Source organism: Marmota flaviventris, chromosome 12 (assembly GCF_047511675.1).
Source record: "Marmota flaviventris isolate mMarFla1 chromosome 12, mMarFla1.hap1, whole genome shotgun sequence".
Classification (NCBI taxonomy): domain Eukaryota; kingdom Metazoa; phylum Chordata; class Mammalia; order Rodentia; family Sciuridae; genus Marmota; species Marmota flaviventris.
Window position 1 is genome coordinate 14,871,937 of NC_092509.1, and position 18,499 is coordinate 14,890,435.

Genomic DNA, 18,499 nt, shown 5'->3' on the forward strand with positions numbered 1-18,499 from the left:
ATGTCCCCTATGCTACTACTGCTACAATTCCACTTCAGGAGATGATCACAGCTAGGGTGCCCTCAGCCACATGGCTGTTGGCTTGCCCTTACATGTCTAAGACCTTGAATCTTGCTGTTTTCCCAGAACAGTCCCTTTGTGTTTTCATGAAGTATTAAAAAAAAAAAAATCTCATTAATCAGCAAATGAAGGGACTTGAGGTAATGAAGTTTTGAGTGATGTATATGAAGCCAGAGACTTGTATTTTAAAAATGATATACATATTTAATGAGATCATTAAGTGTTAATTAAATGGTTACTGGAGAGTCATTTCCAGCAGTATTACTTGTCATGAATTTTTAAATGTTTCTGTTTTTTTCCCCACACAATCTGGATTTACTTGAGTGAATTTTAGGTAAATTAAATGAAGCTCATAAAAATATGGATATATTTCATTATATTTACAGTAAAGGAGTAGATGTTCACAAGGATATTCAGTCTTGATAGATGAAGACATTTCTAAATTAAGGTTCATTTCACTACACATCCTCTCCTGCTGGGACTCTCAGTAGGTGCACACTCCAGGGTGGCTGGTGCCCAGCAGGGTCCCATGACTGAGTGTTCTCTGGGCACCAGGAGCTCAGGGTCTCTGAGTACACAGACACAGAACCAGATAAATACACAAGTCAGAAGAGCTAGAATATAAAATGAGCCAAAGGCATGTAAAAGTAGCCAACTTACAAATTGGTTTATTTCCATGAGTGGAATGTGTCCCTTTGACACTTCTGTTCTAATGTTAATTTGTAACTGAGTTACAAAGTATTTGCAAAGACAGTTTTAACTTGTTGAAGTCATTGCAGAAGCAGTAGGTGTGCTGGGCTCTGGGTGTGGCTTAGGAATGTGTGCTGAGCAAGCACAAGGCCTGGGTTCACTTCCAGCACCAAACAAACAAATTAGACTGAATGGTGCACAGGAAATACTTATTGATTTAGTTTTCCTATAGTGTCTTAACTGTTGGGATGTGTGCTTTGTGTTGTACATCTGGTCATTCTCAGGAGGGCTGACTGTGTCCTGTGCATTTCCTGATCTTCTTTCTCTACCTGAGCTCACACAGGAGCACCTCAGGATGCTCAGTGACAGGCACAGGGCACCTCTAGGCCACAGTTCCTAGAGACCCTTTTCCTTGATTTTAGGAAACCCCACTCCTCAAGGTCCTTCCTCCTGTGATACCAGGTTCTGCCAGTGGGGAGCTTCCTGATGTCAGGAGCCTTTTCCAGTCATTGCCTGGGTGTCTCATTCTTGTTTCCTGACTGCATCCCTCCCTATTCTGTGAAAAGCCACCGGTGTACAGTCTCGGCTGCCAGAGTGAACTGGAAGTTGAAGTGTATCAGATCTAACACACTGCCCTTGATTGTGTTTTCACCCACAACATTCTCTGCAACGGTGGTGTATTTCACTCAGCCCACTCATCCAGAAGAAAATGAAGTGGGCCTTTGTTAAAAAGCTTTATTGATCCTATAGAGGGAACAGGGTCACAGAAATAGGTGCTTTTCAGTTAAACAAGTTGCCTTGCTAAATTTTTGAACTGCTATAGTCACAATGTTCTTAATATTTTTTAGGCATTTTTATGTTCATATTTTGACCTTTTACTGCAAAGGATAGTAAATTCAGCTTTTTTTTGGCTAACATAACATTTTTATTTCTTCCAGAAATCTAAAAGTGTTGGCCGGAGATATTACAGTCTGGGAAGTACAGTGCTCAATTGCCTAGATTACTAATGAATTTAGAATCCCTTGCTGGGATTCTTTTTCTTTCTAATAATTAATCTCTTTTTCCTCTTGAAGTTCCAAATACCATTAGTTTAATGACAGCTTGCTTGCCTCATTTACTGTGACTTTTGAATTCTCCTTTGTTCCTGTCTAACAAAATACTTATATACTTTAACAGTTTTTGCAAAGTAACATCCCTTTCCTCCCTCCTGGCACTGTTCTCAGAGCCTTGTCATCTCTCATGTTAAGGAACACTAGAGTTTTCATTAGCTCTATTTGTGATTGCTGCTCTTATGGTAAAATTGGTTCCAGTAGATACAGAAAAAAGAAAGGGTAAAATTATTTTGTGTAGGCAGAAAATATATTTAAGAACCTAAGAAAATTTTGAGAATTATGTGCAAATGATTTTATGTAAAGTGTCTTTATGCTTCTTTGACATTAGAGATGACAAAGCTTCTGAAGTACACACTACTTGGAAAATGTAATATTTTCACTGGGATATTATGTATTGTTTGAAACTATCTCAAATTTAGCTCTGGGTAACTTTTAGAATGTTGACTCTTGCTGCAAATAATTTTAAGGTACTTTTGGAATTGGACTGAAAAGGTGTAGCTCTTCAGTGTTGTATTTGGGGGGCGCCTGGGGTATAAGTTTGCATGTTTTGTGTCATTCTCCCTCAGGTGGAGCATCCTCAGAGATCTAAAAAGGCCGTGTGGCATAAACTACTCTCCAAACAGAGGAAAAGGGCAGTGGTGGCCTGCTTCAGGATGGCTCCCTTGTATAATCTGCCAAGGTCAGAATTTTCAAAATACATATAACAGCCAAATTTAGATTGTTATTCTGTGTAATTTTGGACGTGATTTTTCTTTGTTGGATATTTTTTGGAGAACTATGATCTGTAATGTGTTAATTGATATTTACACACTGATATAGCAAAAGTATTAATTGATATTTACTACTCCACAAGGCCTCATACATGTGATATTAACATTTAATATTAACTTGAACACAGATTAATTCATCTATTGACATTTGTTACATCATTTATTAAGATAAACTTTATGTAATGATAGCTACCATTTAATGCATATCTTGTGCTTCACATTCTTTATTTCATTATAAGTCTTAAAAACTGAAATGTAGATGAAGTTATCATAGTTTTCAAAATAAGAAAAAATGAAGTTGAGTAATTTGATCAATGTTACAGAGCTTAGAAATGCTGGAGCTAGGATTTAAATCCAAATCAATATGTGATCTGAGAAATCTTGCTCTAATTTGCTACAAAGTATTACCTCTCAAAAGAAGGATCAAGAATAGAAAGTTTATTTTTTGCTTTATATTTTCAGTGCACAGATAATCCAGTAATAAAGCACAGCTAAATTCCTTTTTAAATTTTATTAAAAAAAAAAACACCTTTGTTTGAAATTGTGCTTATCTTTTTTAGGCATCGGGCTGTCAATCTCTTTCTTCAGGGATATGAAAAGTCTTGGATTGAAACAGAAGAACATTACTTTGAAGATAAGCTGATCGAAGATTTAGCAGTATGTTTTTAATGGGGTTATAAAATGAAAGAGGGTTGGAGCGTGGTGGAATAGTGTCGTCATAGATTATTGAAGAAAAAACATCATTGCACTACATTGATCTTAGGAAACTTTTAAATCTCAATTGTTACTGCATTAAGCATTTATGGAAAAAGTCACTCTTATTTCCAAGAGAGCTCATCAATATCAGTTATTCAGAATTTAAGATGACTGATGCAAGTTTATTACTAACCAAACCTGGTTCACTTATTCTTTTAAACACTTCCCCAGAGCCACTAAAACTCAGAACCAGGATACACTATAAAAGGCTCATCTGTAAAGAAGTTATCCACCAAAAATACATTCAAAACTAACAAAATGTAGCCAGTCTCTTAAGATCCATGGGGCAGAAGATGCTAGAGTGGCCCAGAAGAGGAGCCATGGAAGTGCTGTGATAGCCAGCAGAATCTCCACTGACAGTGCCCAGAGGCTGGTGTTGCCCAGAGCACTGCAGGTCATCATCTTGTATAAGTTGAGAATCTTTTCAAAATCTGATGAAGGGAAAATAATAAATAAAATTATAAGCATACAGTCCCATCAAAGTTTGCGGGCTAGTCAGAGGCTTATGATTCCTAATTGTTTTTTAGGTCACAAATTATCTGGGAATACAATGGATAAACTAATTTAGTTATTAAAACCTGGCCCTTATTGCCTCTAGGAATTTTTAAATCAATTTTGTTTGACTTTAGGCTCAAAGCAAATGTAAATGTTTGGATATCTTATAGAAATTTGCCTGGTACATATAACATTAACCCTTAAGTCCAGGAAAGAACCCATTTCTATAAAAATACAATCAGTTCAAATGCATGAGTTAGTGGAGACATAAAATTCATTCAATAAAAAGTCAGGATGATTATTAAATATCGCTGAGGGTATGGGTGTAGCTTCATGTAGAGTATTTGCCTAGTATGCCCTGGGTTCAATACTTCACAAATATTGGAATAATTAAATATGAAAAGGGATCAAATATCTCTGTTTTAAGCTGCATAATTTTACATTGTCAATGAGATTGATATGAACAAATTATGTCACATTTATGCATTATATATTATATATAACACATATACATATGTGCACATATTTATACACATACATACATTTATAGCATGTATAGTACACATAAAACATATACATGTGTACCCAAACATCTGCAATAGGAAATGAGGGGCTTCTCTTTTATTATTTGGTCCTATCCCTCCTATTGCTCTGAAGTTGGATTAACATTTCTTCTAAATGTGAAATTTGATAAATTTGACTTTCTTATAGAAACCTGGGGCTGAACCTCCAGAAGAAGATGATGTCGCTAAAAGAGTTGATCCTCTGCATCAGTTGATCCTTCTGTTCAGTCGCACGGCTTTAACAGAGAAATGGTATGGCTGGGGGTTCACAGGAGACAGGGAGGATCAAATAAAGGAATCCATGTCTGTGTGGTGTATTGTGTGTCATTGTCACATGTTTCAGTTTCATCAGAGAGAGTTTTTTAAAGTCTGGCATACACCCCTGGACCAACATTCATTCAATTTCATGCTTTAATATCTATGAATTCTGGTTTTTCTTAACAATTTTATAATTAACTGGTTTAGTTGATTCTGATTCTTCTTATGAAATGGATTTTCTGTTTATCACAAACAGAATTTATAAATAAAACAACAGAAACCAAAGAAAATTCCAATGCCAAAAATATGGAGGCTAATAGCGACCCAAGATTTCCAGGTAAACTGTGTCTCCATTGCACAGTGGGTCTTTGGAAGCCTCTAAGGTGGGTGAGTGGTAATCTCAATTTGGAAATATCTCCACAGTTTATTTGAATGATTTTGCCCACTTTTCTTACATTCTGCGTTTGTAGTCATATGAATTCACCAAGGCAGTGAATGGCAAACCTCTGTGGAGTTAAATAACAAAGGCACTCTGAGGCCCACAATGTGTGTGTCTTAGTGTCTGCTCATTACAGGGGCGCTGCAAAGATTGCTGCTGTAGTGGGGGCATTGCAGAGATGATAGAATTTTTGCCTGTTTTCCTGCCCTGTGAAAGAAAGCCAGCTTTGCCCCAGATCTTACCTGTGCTCTGCAGAACCTGGGAGATAATTTAATTATCAACCACATCCATATGTGTCTTCTTAGAAGTCCTAAGAGTTCATGTGACCTCTTTGCATGTCATAACAGTATACATTTCTCTCTTATCTAATGTGATCCATCCTTTCTCTCACTGTTTCTCTCTTATTATTTCCCAACTAACAAAACCATCTCATCCCTAAGCATAGAGCAGCTGTCTATCTGGCCATGGCAGGTAATGAGGTATTTCTCATGAGTGAATTTTTCTCATAGCTGAAATTTGAAACTGCTGAGATAGCTTTGCAACTTCTAGGTATTTTTTGATGGAAACCTTTTATTCATGTATTAATGGTTCCATGCTTCTTAAGAAAGATGAGAAGTGTATTTGGTCCTTTCTTAATTTTTATGAATCTTCATTATGACTAATTTTTTAACTATACTTTATAATTTAGAGAGTCTTTCTATCAAATGTCAAATATCAATTTTGCCATCAGAAGCTCCTATATTGTTTAAATTTGCTCATTTCAAATTTTGTAGTTTGGAGAAAATTACAGTTATTGCATTTCTGTGTAAATCAATAGACTGTTTGTTTTCTGAGGTGTGAGGCCTCTTCTGAAGATCAGGGGACAGCTTTTCAGGAGCTCTAAAGTCTTTGGTCTATGACTTTAAGATATTTTTGAATGATTATAATTGCCTAAATTTTATGTTCATTCAATTATAAAACATCATACTTGTTAGAAAACAAGAAACACGCTATTTTATACAATGATGGTACATCCACAAATGACATAGCCTTGTCTTTAAAATTGATGGTTTTTTTTCTTGTTTTTCATAGCAAACTGGAGGAAGATTTTTTATATATGGCTTATGCAGATATTATGGCAAAGGTAAGAGGCCTTCCAAATTTTAATGTTTTAACATTTTAATAAAGTCATTTTAATTTGACAAAATATTGAAATCTAATCTTCTGGATTAAAACAAAACATTGTTAATCTTGGAAACATAAGATACATCTTACTCTCAGATTCCTAATGGTTCCATGTGTCTTTGCTCTTAACTTCCTTGGCAAGTAACCACTGTTTTCTTTTTTTAGCGTTCCTACTTGGGATTTTGTATTTTTTATTATGATAATGAATGCACATTTATTGTACAGCCTGACAGGCTTCACTGCAACATTTCCATGCAAGCATATATCCTGTTTAGATCATGTCCACCATCTCTTCTACACACTCCCCATCCCCTCACCCTCTTCTACTTTCAGGTCATCTATTTTTTTAAGTGTCCCTATACGGGCAAAAACGTGTGCAAGTAGTCATTCTGGGTTTGGCTTAGTTAACATGGTGACCTCCAATTCCATCTATGTGTTTTTTTTTTTTTCAAATAGCTTGATTTTATTCATCTATATGGTTGAATGGTACTTATTGGTATATATACCATGTTTTCTTTATCCGTTCATCTGTTGGTGACACCTAGGCTGATTTCATATCTTAGCTATTAGAAATCTATTTCATTTCCTTTGGATATATGCCCAAGAGTAGTATATAGATGGATCATAGGGTGTTTTTATTTTTAGTGTTTTGAGGAAACTCCACACTGTTTTCCTTAGTGATTGTACTAATTTACATTCACAGTGGAAGGGTTTCTATTTCTCTTGTTCGCAACATCATTTGTTATTTTATTGATAATGGCCATTCTGACTAGTGTGAGATGGGATCTCAATGTAGTTTTGATTTTCAATTCCCTGAGGGCTGAAGATACTGAGCATTTTTCATATATTTCTTGGCCATTTGTACTGCTTCTTTTGAGAAGTGTCTTTTCAGATCATTTGTGCAAATTTTGATTGGATTACTTGGGCTTTGTTAAGATCATATTAGTTCCTTGAATATTCTTCAAGTTAACCCTCTCTTGGGTGAATAGCTGGCAGAAGTCTTCTCCTGTGCTGGAAGTTGTTTCTTTACTCTGTCAACTTTTCCTCTGCTATGCAGAACCTTTTTAATTTGATGTAAATCAATTTGTCAGTTCTCTTTTGTTTCCTGAGCTATTGGAGTCCTATTCAGGAAATCATTGTCTGTGCCCATATCTTGAGGAGTCTCCCCTGTGTTTTCTTCCTGTAGTTCCAAAGTTTCTGGTCTTACATTGGGGACTTGGACCCATTTGGAGTTGATTTTTATATAGGATAAGATGAGAGGTAGTGGTCTAGTTTCAATCTTCTACCTGTGGATATGCAGTTTTAGCAGCACCCAAGGTTAAAAAGCATGGGTTAAAAGATAAAAGAGGAATATCACTTATTGCTTTATAACAAAAAGAAGAAGGGGAAGATGCTAGGCTAAAGTGTCATCTGCTCTTTCTCACAGTCCTCAACTGAGTCCAAGGGGTTAGGTGCAGGGAATCTGGATAGAAGGTTTGAGAGACAGAAGAGTCCAAAGAGACCTTGTGGCAGTTGACACATTTATTGACTAGAAATCAGCGTAGGTGTCCCAGGCAGTGTAGAAAGCCTGGCTCAGGGGGTGGTTCATGCATTTGCAGCAGAATCACTCTCTGGCTGTGTGACCTCCCTAGTAGTTCTCAGAACCCCATGCGAACTTATAGAAGGCAGGTAGTTAGTTGGACTCTAATGATTTTTTTACTGTTGCTCTTGAGGACACTGTGCCAGAGGGATTTTGTGCCCACTGATTGAGCAGCATTTGTGGCCTCAGAACTGAAGAGCATGAGCAGGTGGGTGGAAGAGGTATAAGCTCCTGGTTTTCTGGCAGGCAATTTTTGATTGTTAGACTTCTTTGTGACTAAAACGTGTCTCTCTGGCTTCTCTTTTAATTTAGTCATATCCTAAAGCTCTATTGAATCTCTTTTGATATTCAATCAAATATTTAATGAGGGCTCCCGTGATCTGCCTTTTTCCCAAGAGTCTCCTCTTCACACTTAAATAATCTTATCCCTTTTATTGTCTGATGGACCCAGGAATGCCAAGCTCTGTCACTCAGTTTCTTGTACTCTGCATGTGCTCCAGTTTACCAATCTGTGCACCCAGAGGTAGTTGCAGTTTTTGTTATACACTCACCTGTAGGGCATATGGGTCCGCATCCTTGCTTATCGGGCTTAGGAGCCTGTACATTTACCATTAGTCGTAGGAACGCATTAAAATGTTGGCAGAAAGAGCACATTTTGGCCTCCTTTTGAGCTTACCTGTCAACCTAAAATCCAAGTCATTTGTGAATTTCTGTTCAGTTTTATCTTATATCCTTATCTAGTTAGATTTTTAAAAATTAAGTAAATATCATCATTTTTCTAGAGTCAGGCCATGGTCCAATGCTGGCATCTTTGGAAAGTTCAGTTCTCTCATCCAGTGCTCTTTTTATTTATTTATGTCAAACATAAACTTGATAAGTATGATTCTCTGTTTACCTAAGTTGTTAGTAGACAGTGTATAAAATGGTACTCCACTGGGGTCTTATTTTCATTTTCCTTGGCTGGGTACTGTACTGGGTACCAACCTAACACTTCTTTGGTGGCTGATTCTGAACTGAGGAATTGTCCTGCATGCTGTCTCTGTTACTGCAGCATCTGCTGTGACTCATGCACTTGCTGCTCCTCCTCCTCCTTGCTTTGCCAGTGACTTCAAAAATTATGTTTTTGAAGATGCACTTGGATGTAAACTGCAGGTTAATCTTCTATTTGTTTTGCTTATTATAATGAACTCTGTTTCCTTCACGTAGCCTCCTGTTTTAACAGTCACACAGGGAGGATTCCAGAGCTTCCTGTTAGCTCCTTGTTGCCATCTTTTCCCTCTCTGTTTTCTGCTGACAGCCAGGGTGTCCTCACTGTGGCCATTGTTGCTAGAGACCTCAGAATGTCTCTTTACCACCTGTCACCCTGCTGCTCTGTCTGCAGCTGTTTAATCCCAAAGGTGATTTTATCCACTTAAGGTACCCACATGGAAGTACCTGGAATGATATTGCCACAAACTGAACACTCAGTACTGTTTCCACCCTTGAGTTTCTGGCTAAGGAAACCCTTCCTTTCCCTTCTCTTACTAAGTTTTTGAAATGTCTAAGATACATGTTAAGTTACACCCAATGTTCATTTTTTTGTTGGTTAAAATGATAAAATGTCATTTCACTTTTTTTAAAAGAGATTTATCCACCTCACCCATTAGCTCTTGGTTCGTCAGATTTAAATCCATATGGAAGTTTCTGGTTTTGCTTCCTCCATATTCTGAGGAACTTTACGGTCAGAAAGGCAGTCAAAGAATCTATTTAATATTCTCCTTCTATAGGATGAAATTTCCAGCAGATACCAACAAATCAAAGCACTACATGTGCTGCTTTAATACTCTCATCATTGATATTGAACTTTATTTTATATACTTCAACAGTCCAAAGCATTCTGCTTTTTTTCTTTTTTTTTTTCCTCTAAAATTGCCTATTCCATGCTTCTGCCCCATTATGTACCTTTTCCTTCCTGGCATATGTTATCATTCTTGCTTGCTTAGAAGTTAGAGATCTGATCCAGGAAACCAATCCTGTGCTTTAGGACTAATATAACTCTTCATTTTCTGAGCATTATCAGATGTATTATGTAGACATAATTTGCTATTGAAGAACATTCTCTCATGCCTACAAATCCTGTTTCTGTCCAGTACATTGAAAAGTTGCTGGAGATCTTTTAGATGTGCTTTTGTTTGCTTGCATGTATGTGTGTGTTTGTTGTGGTCCTAGCCTATCTTTGTGCCAATCTGGAGTTTAGCATTTCACCCATATAGTGAAACCGTCACAAGTCTGGGTACCTCCCTTTATTTCTTCCTTTACAAACTGTGTTCAAATGCCTGTTGTTCTAAGTGGAAAGGGTGATGCTTCTTACATTTTTGTTAATCGAATCAAAGAGTGTGACACCCCTTTTAGAATTTACTGAGTGGGTGGAAAGATTACATCTCATACCCTCTCTCCTGTCTTGTCTCACTTTATCTCCATGCCCAGAATGCTGTGAGTCTTTGAGGTCTAAGAAATTTTTTGATTTAGATTTTGACATTTTCCCCCATGCACTTCACTGATGCACAGAATGCTTTCCAGAAGCACAAAACAGCTCGAAGGGTTGGGACAGCAACTTCAGTGGCTGCAGGTTTCCTCCGACCATGGGTGTTAGTTATGACAGCTTCCTTTGGGTCAGCATTATATTCAAAGTTCCAAACCAAGATGAGAGTTATGAAAAGTTCACTATTGTTGACACTATTGTCTCACTATTATTGACTATTTTTCCCAAGTTGCAAAAATGTTACATATATTAGCACATAAGATTCTTTTAAGAAGCCAGCTATTCTTTCTCTCGTTTCCATCTTGTTCCTCTGCCTCCTGAGCCCATGTTCCCAGTTGCCATACCTCTGCCTCCTCAGCAAGCAAAAGTTCCAGCTGGGGGAATTAGATAATAGCTCATGAATGACTTAGTACTTCTCCTTCATCATTTCCAGGAAAAATAATGGAATAGTCAGCTTTATCATTTTTATGTGTAAATAATAAATCAGTAATAGAACTTCACTTTCTTCCTTTAGGCAATATACAGTAAAAGTGAACATTAAAAAAGGATTGCAAGAGTCTTTTTTTTTTTAAGGTCCTGGGGATTGAACCCAGGGGCACTTAACCACTGAGCCACATCCCCAGCCCTTTTATTTTGAGACAGGATCTCACTAGGTTGCTTATAGCCTTTATAAGTTGCTGAAGCTGTTTCAAACCTATGTTCCTCCTGCCTCAGCCTCTTGTGCCCCTGGGATTATATGTATGCACCACCATGCCCAGCTGCAAGAGTCATTTTAGTTAATGGACACTGCTTTCTCTTAGTTTTAAGTAATGACTGTTGCATATACTTGCATTAGTTCATTGTAATGAAAACATAAAAATGGAAAAGATTCTTGTCTTTAATGTTTTCAATTTGGCTTGAACAAGGCAAATGCATCAATAAGTAGTATGTGTAGTATGTTAGGGACCTCATAATTATCTGTCATATATAAAAAGGATACTTTTATATTTTAATTTTGTAAAAGCATAATAGAATATAATTTTCTTTCAGGTTATAAATTTATTGATCATGATTTCTTAGTATCTGATATATATATATATATATATATATATATATATATATATATATATATGTATATATGTATTTAAGCATTATTGATAAATTCATTCAAATCACTTGGTGTTCTGTGTTAAATGATTCCTTTGTGCTTGCTGCCTTATCATATTCTTTACTCCCCCCCCTCCCAAATTAGAGTTGTCATGATGAGGAAGACGATGATGGTGAAGAAGAAGTGAAGAGTTTCGAAGTAAGCTAGATCTTTCTAGAATTGCCTTTTCTGTTTTGAAGCATTGTTTCATAGCTTATAACTGACCTTTATGTTTCTTGCTTCATGGCTTATTGCAGCTTATTGTGTCAAGGAACTGCATGTCAGAGCTGGATGGACAAACCTGAGTCCTAACCTTTGCTGAAGTTAAGACCAAAGAACATAGAGTAGTTGAATAATAAAATAAAGCCCATATGTTCAGAATGAGTGTTCCTGAGCATCCTCTGAGATGAGACTGCTTCAGATTGTTCTCATCTGAGGGATTTGTAGTCTGGAATTTCCAAGATGTATGAGGAAAATCTTTATTGAAGAGCAACATGACATCAAGATTTTAATCATATCTGTGTTTTGCTATTTGTTTCCCCAAACTGAAGTCTTAAAGATTTGGCCCCTTGATTTCTGCCCGCTTGGGCCACTCATTCCGTGTACATATGGAGACGGTGGCACATGTCAGTTTGCTTGCATGAGGTAGGAGTGCATATATTCGTAGCACTAGGTTCTATTCAGTTATTTTTTTTATCAAACATGCTCAGCTTTTAGATATCTCATATAATTTGAAGTGCTGCTTACTATTAGTTAGCCAGAAGAAAAGTGAATATTATTTTCCCCTTTGCTTATAGTATACTTTGCTTTTTATGAGAACAGCTAGTTTTTGCTAATTACCACTCTTCTTATTTATTGATTTTTTAAAAATAATTTTCAAAAATAAATCAAGTAGAAGGAAATAGAGAATAGATCTTTTTCTTTCCTATTAATTGACATGTCTGGACTTTGAGCTAGAAGTCTCGAAGTGTATCAGTGGCCAGCAATGAGTCTTGAATTATGATGGACACCAAAGATAGAACTAGGGAGTGAGCAGTCAGTCCCTCTTCTGGGACCCATTTCTCTGCAGCATTGAAGTCAACGTACAAAAGCATAAAAGCACAACAATTTGAAAATTACCCAGAACTATTGCTGGCTGAGAGAAATCCATGGAATTAAATTTCATGAATGATAACTGTAATCTTTTCTAATGTACGTATGTTCTAGTCTCAAATACATCTTTATTATTAGGAGCCAGGTAAATTAGAATGAGCCATGAACAGCAAATAACATTGTTTTCCTGAAGTGCACACCATTTATGGCCTATCGGTTGTCTTCAGAGCAATTGTTTATTGCTATTTTGCTTCTTGTCCTCATCCTTCCTTAAGGTCACAGGATCCCAACGCAGCAAGGTAAAACCATGTATATGTGTGTATTTGTCTGGGTCTGAGTTTCAGTTTCTTGTGACATTTACCTTTGTTAGACCCAACATCTTGGAATCTTTTGTTAGAAAACATCTTGAAAATCTTTCTACAAGGTTGTAACTCCAGTGCAATTGGTCTCTTCCCCTTCCTTGGTTTATTCTTCTTGCAATTTCACTGCTTGGGAATTTGAACTTTGCTAACTCTGAGCGCAGACTGTGCTGAATAGAGAAGTTGAGCCCGTTAGTAGTTAAGCTATTGGTGGGAAACATTTTAGTGCAGCCTTTGGCCTCATCCCTCCTGGTGTTTTTATACTAGTCTCACTACTTGATAATGGTCCTGATAAGTGGTACGGCTGGTGAGATTAGAGAGAAGTCTGCTTTTCATTAACCTGGAGATTACACACTGTGATTTCAATATTGAATTTGGCATTTCAGTGAAAGAGGAGAGCCAGATGATTATTTCTCTCTTAATATTTTAAATATTTGATCTGGAAAATTTGCAACAAGAAAACAGTTTCATCTAAATTACAAAGATGTTTTTTACTTAAGTATGGATCCTATTAAATTTTCTTTTCATGAGGCTATTTAATAGGAAATTTGATCATAAACATCCAAATAGGTAGTACTCAAAATGATTTCAAAAAATGAATTCAGACTCTTACAAAGAATCTAGAAGGAACACATTGTAATGTTTTTTGATTCACTGTTAAATTTGGAGGACTATATTGTTGTTACATCCCAATTCTTGTAAATTTTAAAATCTGAGTACCTGAGGATACTGTCAAATATAGCTTCAATTTGATGGATGTGATGGTTTATGACATCATGGATATAACACTTTCTAGCATATTATGAGCTTAAGCAATAGATGATATTGGGTTCAATATTGACTTGAGAGATTTTTTTTTATCGTGAATTAGGTAGAATTCCTGTGAATTGTTGAGGGATGACATCAACTGAAGGTTTGGTTTTCTAGTTAGCACAAGGTTTATGCCTCCCTAAGAGTGTGCTGATAGTTGCTGAATGAGGAAGGATAGGACAGGACAAGATGAGCAAATTTTTGTTTTGAAGGAAGATTACAGTCTTAGGGAGATCTAAAAGCAGGTCCAACTTGGTGAGTATGGTCAAATTTAGTACCTTTGAAAAACCTCTTATTCAGGAGAGAAGCCTGGGAATGGCCAGCTGTGGAATCTGGTCTTCAAAGTGTCCGGCCAGGCTAAAGACAGTTATTGGGCCAGGTGCGGAGCCTGACCATAGAGAAGGGACTGCCTCTGAATTTAGACAGAATTTGGGGATTTTCACTAATAACAAGTTGTTGCACTGAGCTCCCTATGCCTTGGACAACAACTTCTTATCTATGACTAAGATACAAAATGTTCTGTTCTTGGCAAAATGCATGCTTTGTGAGCAAGTAATACAAAGGCTGCATGGGAGAAGCAGAGTCAGTCATCTGTGAAGATACTCTTCTCAGAGGTTGAGTATGTGATACCAGAAAACCACCAAAAATGCAACCAGACAATTGGATTAGTACTTTTTTTCTGTAGTGCTGTGGTTGAACCCAGGGCCTATACTCTGTTGCTGAGCTCCAGCCCCAGCCCAGGGACTCGTATTTTCTTCGTGCATTTAGTATTCTACAGGCAGTTTATAATGAGCTATCTGGTTGTTTGACATAATTTGTATAGAATCTCATTGTAGGATTTTTCATGTAAGTTGTAAGGAATCTGAAATTGTTAGTTACAATAATTCTTATAACAAATTATATTAAATATGGAAAGAACATAAAGTTTGCAGTAAATGAATTTATCTCTGTAACTGATGAAATATTCCTATTTGCTGTAGTTTCTACTTTTATTCTTTATCTGTATTCAACTAAGATGTTGAGAAGAGGAAAGAAGTAGACACTTTGAGAAGTGTGGTATTGGAAGGAACTTTTCCATTAGGAGTACAGGATTCCTAATTAGGGGCCTGGGGCAGCAGGTATTTTCAGCTCTTTCCTTCTTCCCTGTGTGTTATGTTGACAGGATCCTTTTTAAGCCTTTCTGATTCATCTTGATAATCTAGTTTCCTGTAGAATGTAAATATGATTTTTTAAAGCTATTTATTTTACAACTCTATTGTATATTTAATTATTTGATAGACTTGTGGCTATTTCCAAGTGAGAACCATATAAGGACAGTTAAATCTTATGAAAAGGGAAGGCACATTTTACCATTTACCTGCAGAGTTAATGATTGCAGTAGTGGGCTTTACTTAGCTTTTGAGTTTTTAATGAACCAAAGCAAATAATAAAACAACAAATAAATAACGATGGTTTAAGTCAAATATGTTTACTTTTCTGAGTACAATGAGTTTTTTTTTTTTTTTTTTTCCTTAGCAAGGTCATCAAAGAGCTATACTCTAGGGGACCACCTTTTAAAACCATGAATTCTCAGAGATTTCCTTTTTCTCTTGCCCTTACTAAAAATCCACAGATATAACCTAAAACAAAATCCAGTGAAAGTAGCTCTGTGGAATGTAGAGGCACCATAATGTGGATTTATTATTCACTGTAAGACCTAAGTTACTGACAGGGGAGCTTAGGTGAGTGGGAAAATTGATCATTAACTTTTCTTCTACACCATCTTTTTGAAATATTAGGCAAGTTGCTTCTTCTTGGGCAAATGCCCAATTTCTAGCTCACAAGTATATTTTCTCATGAGTCCCCAGGATCCTATTATTCAGTAGTTCAGATTAAAAATAATTTCTTGTGTCTTAAATTCTAAATATGCCTGTGGCAGAGTTGACATTTTGTAATAAAAACTTGGGACTAGCACATTCTCTCTTGGATGGGCCCCCATTGTAATTCACATGGTTTCACACTTGCAGAAGTGCTCAGACCACTACCTAACTCTTGCTTCAAAGTAAGCACCCTGAAGAATGGGAGAATCAATTTAGGGCCAAAATGTCTGAAGAGTTGATAATATACAGCATTGCTCCAGTGGTAAACAAAGTAAAACTTTGTCCACTCCAAAGATCCAATTTTGAAGAATTTTATTATAATTCTGAAAGAGTGAATTGGTTGTAAGATGTATTGCTACCTAATAGCCACATAATTTGAACTTTGAATTTAACAAAGAGAACCTTACATGTCTAAAAATTGAATATATGGCTATGAATATAAAATATTAACTAAGTATCCCTTCTGTCAAGAAAATTTACAATTCCTTAGTTCCTATTGCAAAAGCTATATGTATGCAAAACACACACTAATGTGCTACTGTTGAACCATAGAGGAGAGAGGAATAGTGGGGGCTATAATGATGCAATCTGCCGACTTCATTTTTGTGTATGAAGTTGATATTTAAAACAGTAGTCACACATCTTAGCCCAGATTTCCTAGAAAACAAAGACCAAAAGCTAATGTGCTAACACTTCATTGAGATTTTGAGTGTTACAATCCCAGGGAAATAAAAGTGAGGAGGAAAAAAAAATACAGGAAGCGGGGAGGGCTAACATAAGTGGCTATGCTGTGGTACAGCTGGCTGCTGAGTGGTGTGGCTTGCCCAGAGAGCCCACTGCATCATGGGACAGTGCCTCCTGGTGAGGGAGGAGGCCCTGTCTGGTTGGCCACAGGAGTTCATTTCTTCAGTCTTCCTACTGATATTATCTTGCTCTGCCAGGTGACCCCTGGCCAGCCAGAACCATCTTGGGTATAGCCTGTTAGTGCTCAGTCCCCTTATCCATCAGCAGTGGGTCTCCTCGGTTGTAGTCATGATAATAGCCAGCGGATACTATGTGGTACCAGCCGTCTGGGCCCAGAAGCAAGGCAAGTGGCCAAGAGAGAGGGGTTAGGTGGAAGAAGAGCACTGACCCTGGTACAAGGAAATTCCCAGAAAGCACTGTCCTGTATGTTTTATATGATCATTGAGGCATTTGAGTATATGGACCTAAATAAATGTCAAGCAATATAGAAAACGTTTAAATATGGAATTGTGAATTTTCATTGGGCACAATAATTTGAATTCATATGCTGTTGTGTTTAAAATAATCCCAGTTGAAGCTTTCACTTGGCCAAGTCATGTACCATCAATGGAGCAGCAGAGTCATGAGAGCACATACACCCAAGTGAAAGGTCTATGTTGAATCCTAGCCCCACCACTTAGATGTGTGAGTTTAAGCCTCAACTCCCCTATGAATGGGGCTGATCATAGTATTTTTTAGGGCTGTAAGGAGGATTAATTTAGTTAATATGTATAAGGCACGCATTGCCTATCACATAACAAGCTCTATAAGTATTTGCTGTTATTGATACATTAAATTAATTTCACTTTCCCTTCCAAAAACAAGTCAGGGAATGCCATACAGAAACTTATGCAGTTCATTTAGCAAAGAACTATACATAGTGCAGGAGACCTGGAGTTTCACCTGGGTATTGTATGATCTTCAGTCATTCAAACTCACCTGCTCTGTCTCAGCCTTGTCTTAGAATAAAGAGCTTTTCTCTAGATTCTTGGGATCAAGTCCACTTTTAAACTTTGTCTTACATGCTAATGTGCCTCAGTCCTTACTATTTTTCAGGGCAATTTCACAGTTTTTCTAAATGCATAAATATTGATAATGGCATGCAAATTTCCATTTTTATCTGATCTCTGGGAAATAAATTCTGTGCTTTTTAGAATAAGAATGTTCAATGAAAGTGTTTCATAGAAAATAATGTGTAATGTCCATACATACATATGTATCTCTACCTGTGTCTAGTTTAGTGAAGTACTACATATTTTATATATATATATATATATATATATATATATATATATATATATATGAATGAAAAAGCATAATAAAGTACTTAAGACTCATGAAATCTAACCTTCAGCAATGAAGTTAACAACAAACCCTTTGCTGTAGAATCTTGTCAGTTGGCTGTGGGATGTTAGCATATTTGATTTTCAAGCTTTCTAGGAGCCAACTTGAAATTTTATAAATTTAGCAGTTCATTAATATCAGTAAACTAGTTTTCTTGTTTGGGAGAAACAAAAATTCCTAAAGTTAAAAGCAACAGCATTTTTTTCTCCCCTAAGGACAATGTGTTGTAATGAAAAATGTCCTCAACAGTTCACAGTAATTATTTGAGAGTTTACCCAGTGAAACCCAGCCATCAAGGTGTAGGATAGGCCCAAGGTGCCTGGGGGAATGCCGGGGACACTGGGCAGGGATTTGGGAGCTGTGTTAGGTAATTAGGGTATAGCAGTTTATACAGAGTTGATCTGGGTCACAGTTAATAATTAGTTAATTAGTGTGCATGACCACCTTTGAAAACTGAAAATCACAGACTCTAGAGTACCTGTCATGTCCAAGTCATGACCCCTCTGTGATGAGACTCTCCCTAATCTCTCACTCCCGGATTCAGGAGGCCTCCGGGAACCTGTGTGCTCCGGGACAGTCACTAAAGTCCACATCTTTGGTTTAATGTTTCTTTTGTCTGAGTAGGTTAGTAAAACTTGATCAAAGTTTCTATTCAAACCAGCTTTGCTTTGGTAAATACATCTTTTTTCTGTCTCTTTCTCCCTGTTTCTTTTTTGTTA

At 36.8% G+C, this 18,499-nt stretch overlaps 1 protein-coding gene across 1 annotated transcript in view; it reads left to right on the forward strand.

Moving 5' to 3' along the window:
- Positions 1-18,499, forward strand: part of Ryr2 (ryanodine receptor 2) — a 478,528-nt gene that overhangs the window by 397,380 nt on the left and 62,649 nt on the right. The window contains exons 76-82 of the mRNA XM_027947992.2: positions 1,689-1,733; positions 2,429-2,541; positions 3,193-3,289; positions 4,595-4,698; positions 6,215-6,266; positions 11,639-11,692; positions 12,901-12,924. Coding sequence (XP_027803793.2) covers positions 1,689-1,733; positions 2,429-2,541; positions 3,193-3,289; positions 4,595-4,698; positions 6,215-6,266; positions 11,639-11,692; positions 12,901-12,924 — 489 coding nt within the window. The remainder of the gene's footprint in view (positions 1-1,688; positions 1,734-2,428; positions 2,542-3,192; positions 3,290-4,594; positions 4,699-6,214; positions 6,267-11,638; positions 11,693-12,900; positions 12,925-18,499) is intronic.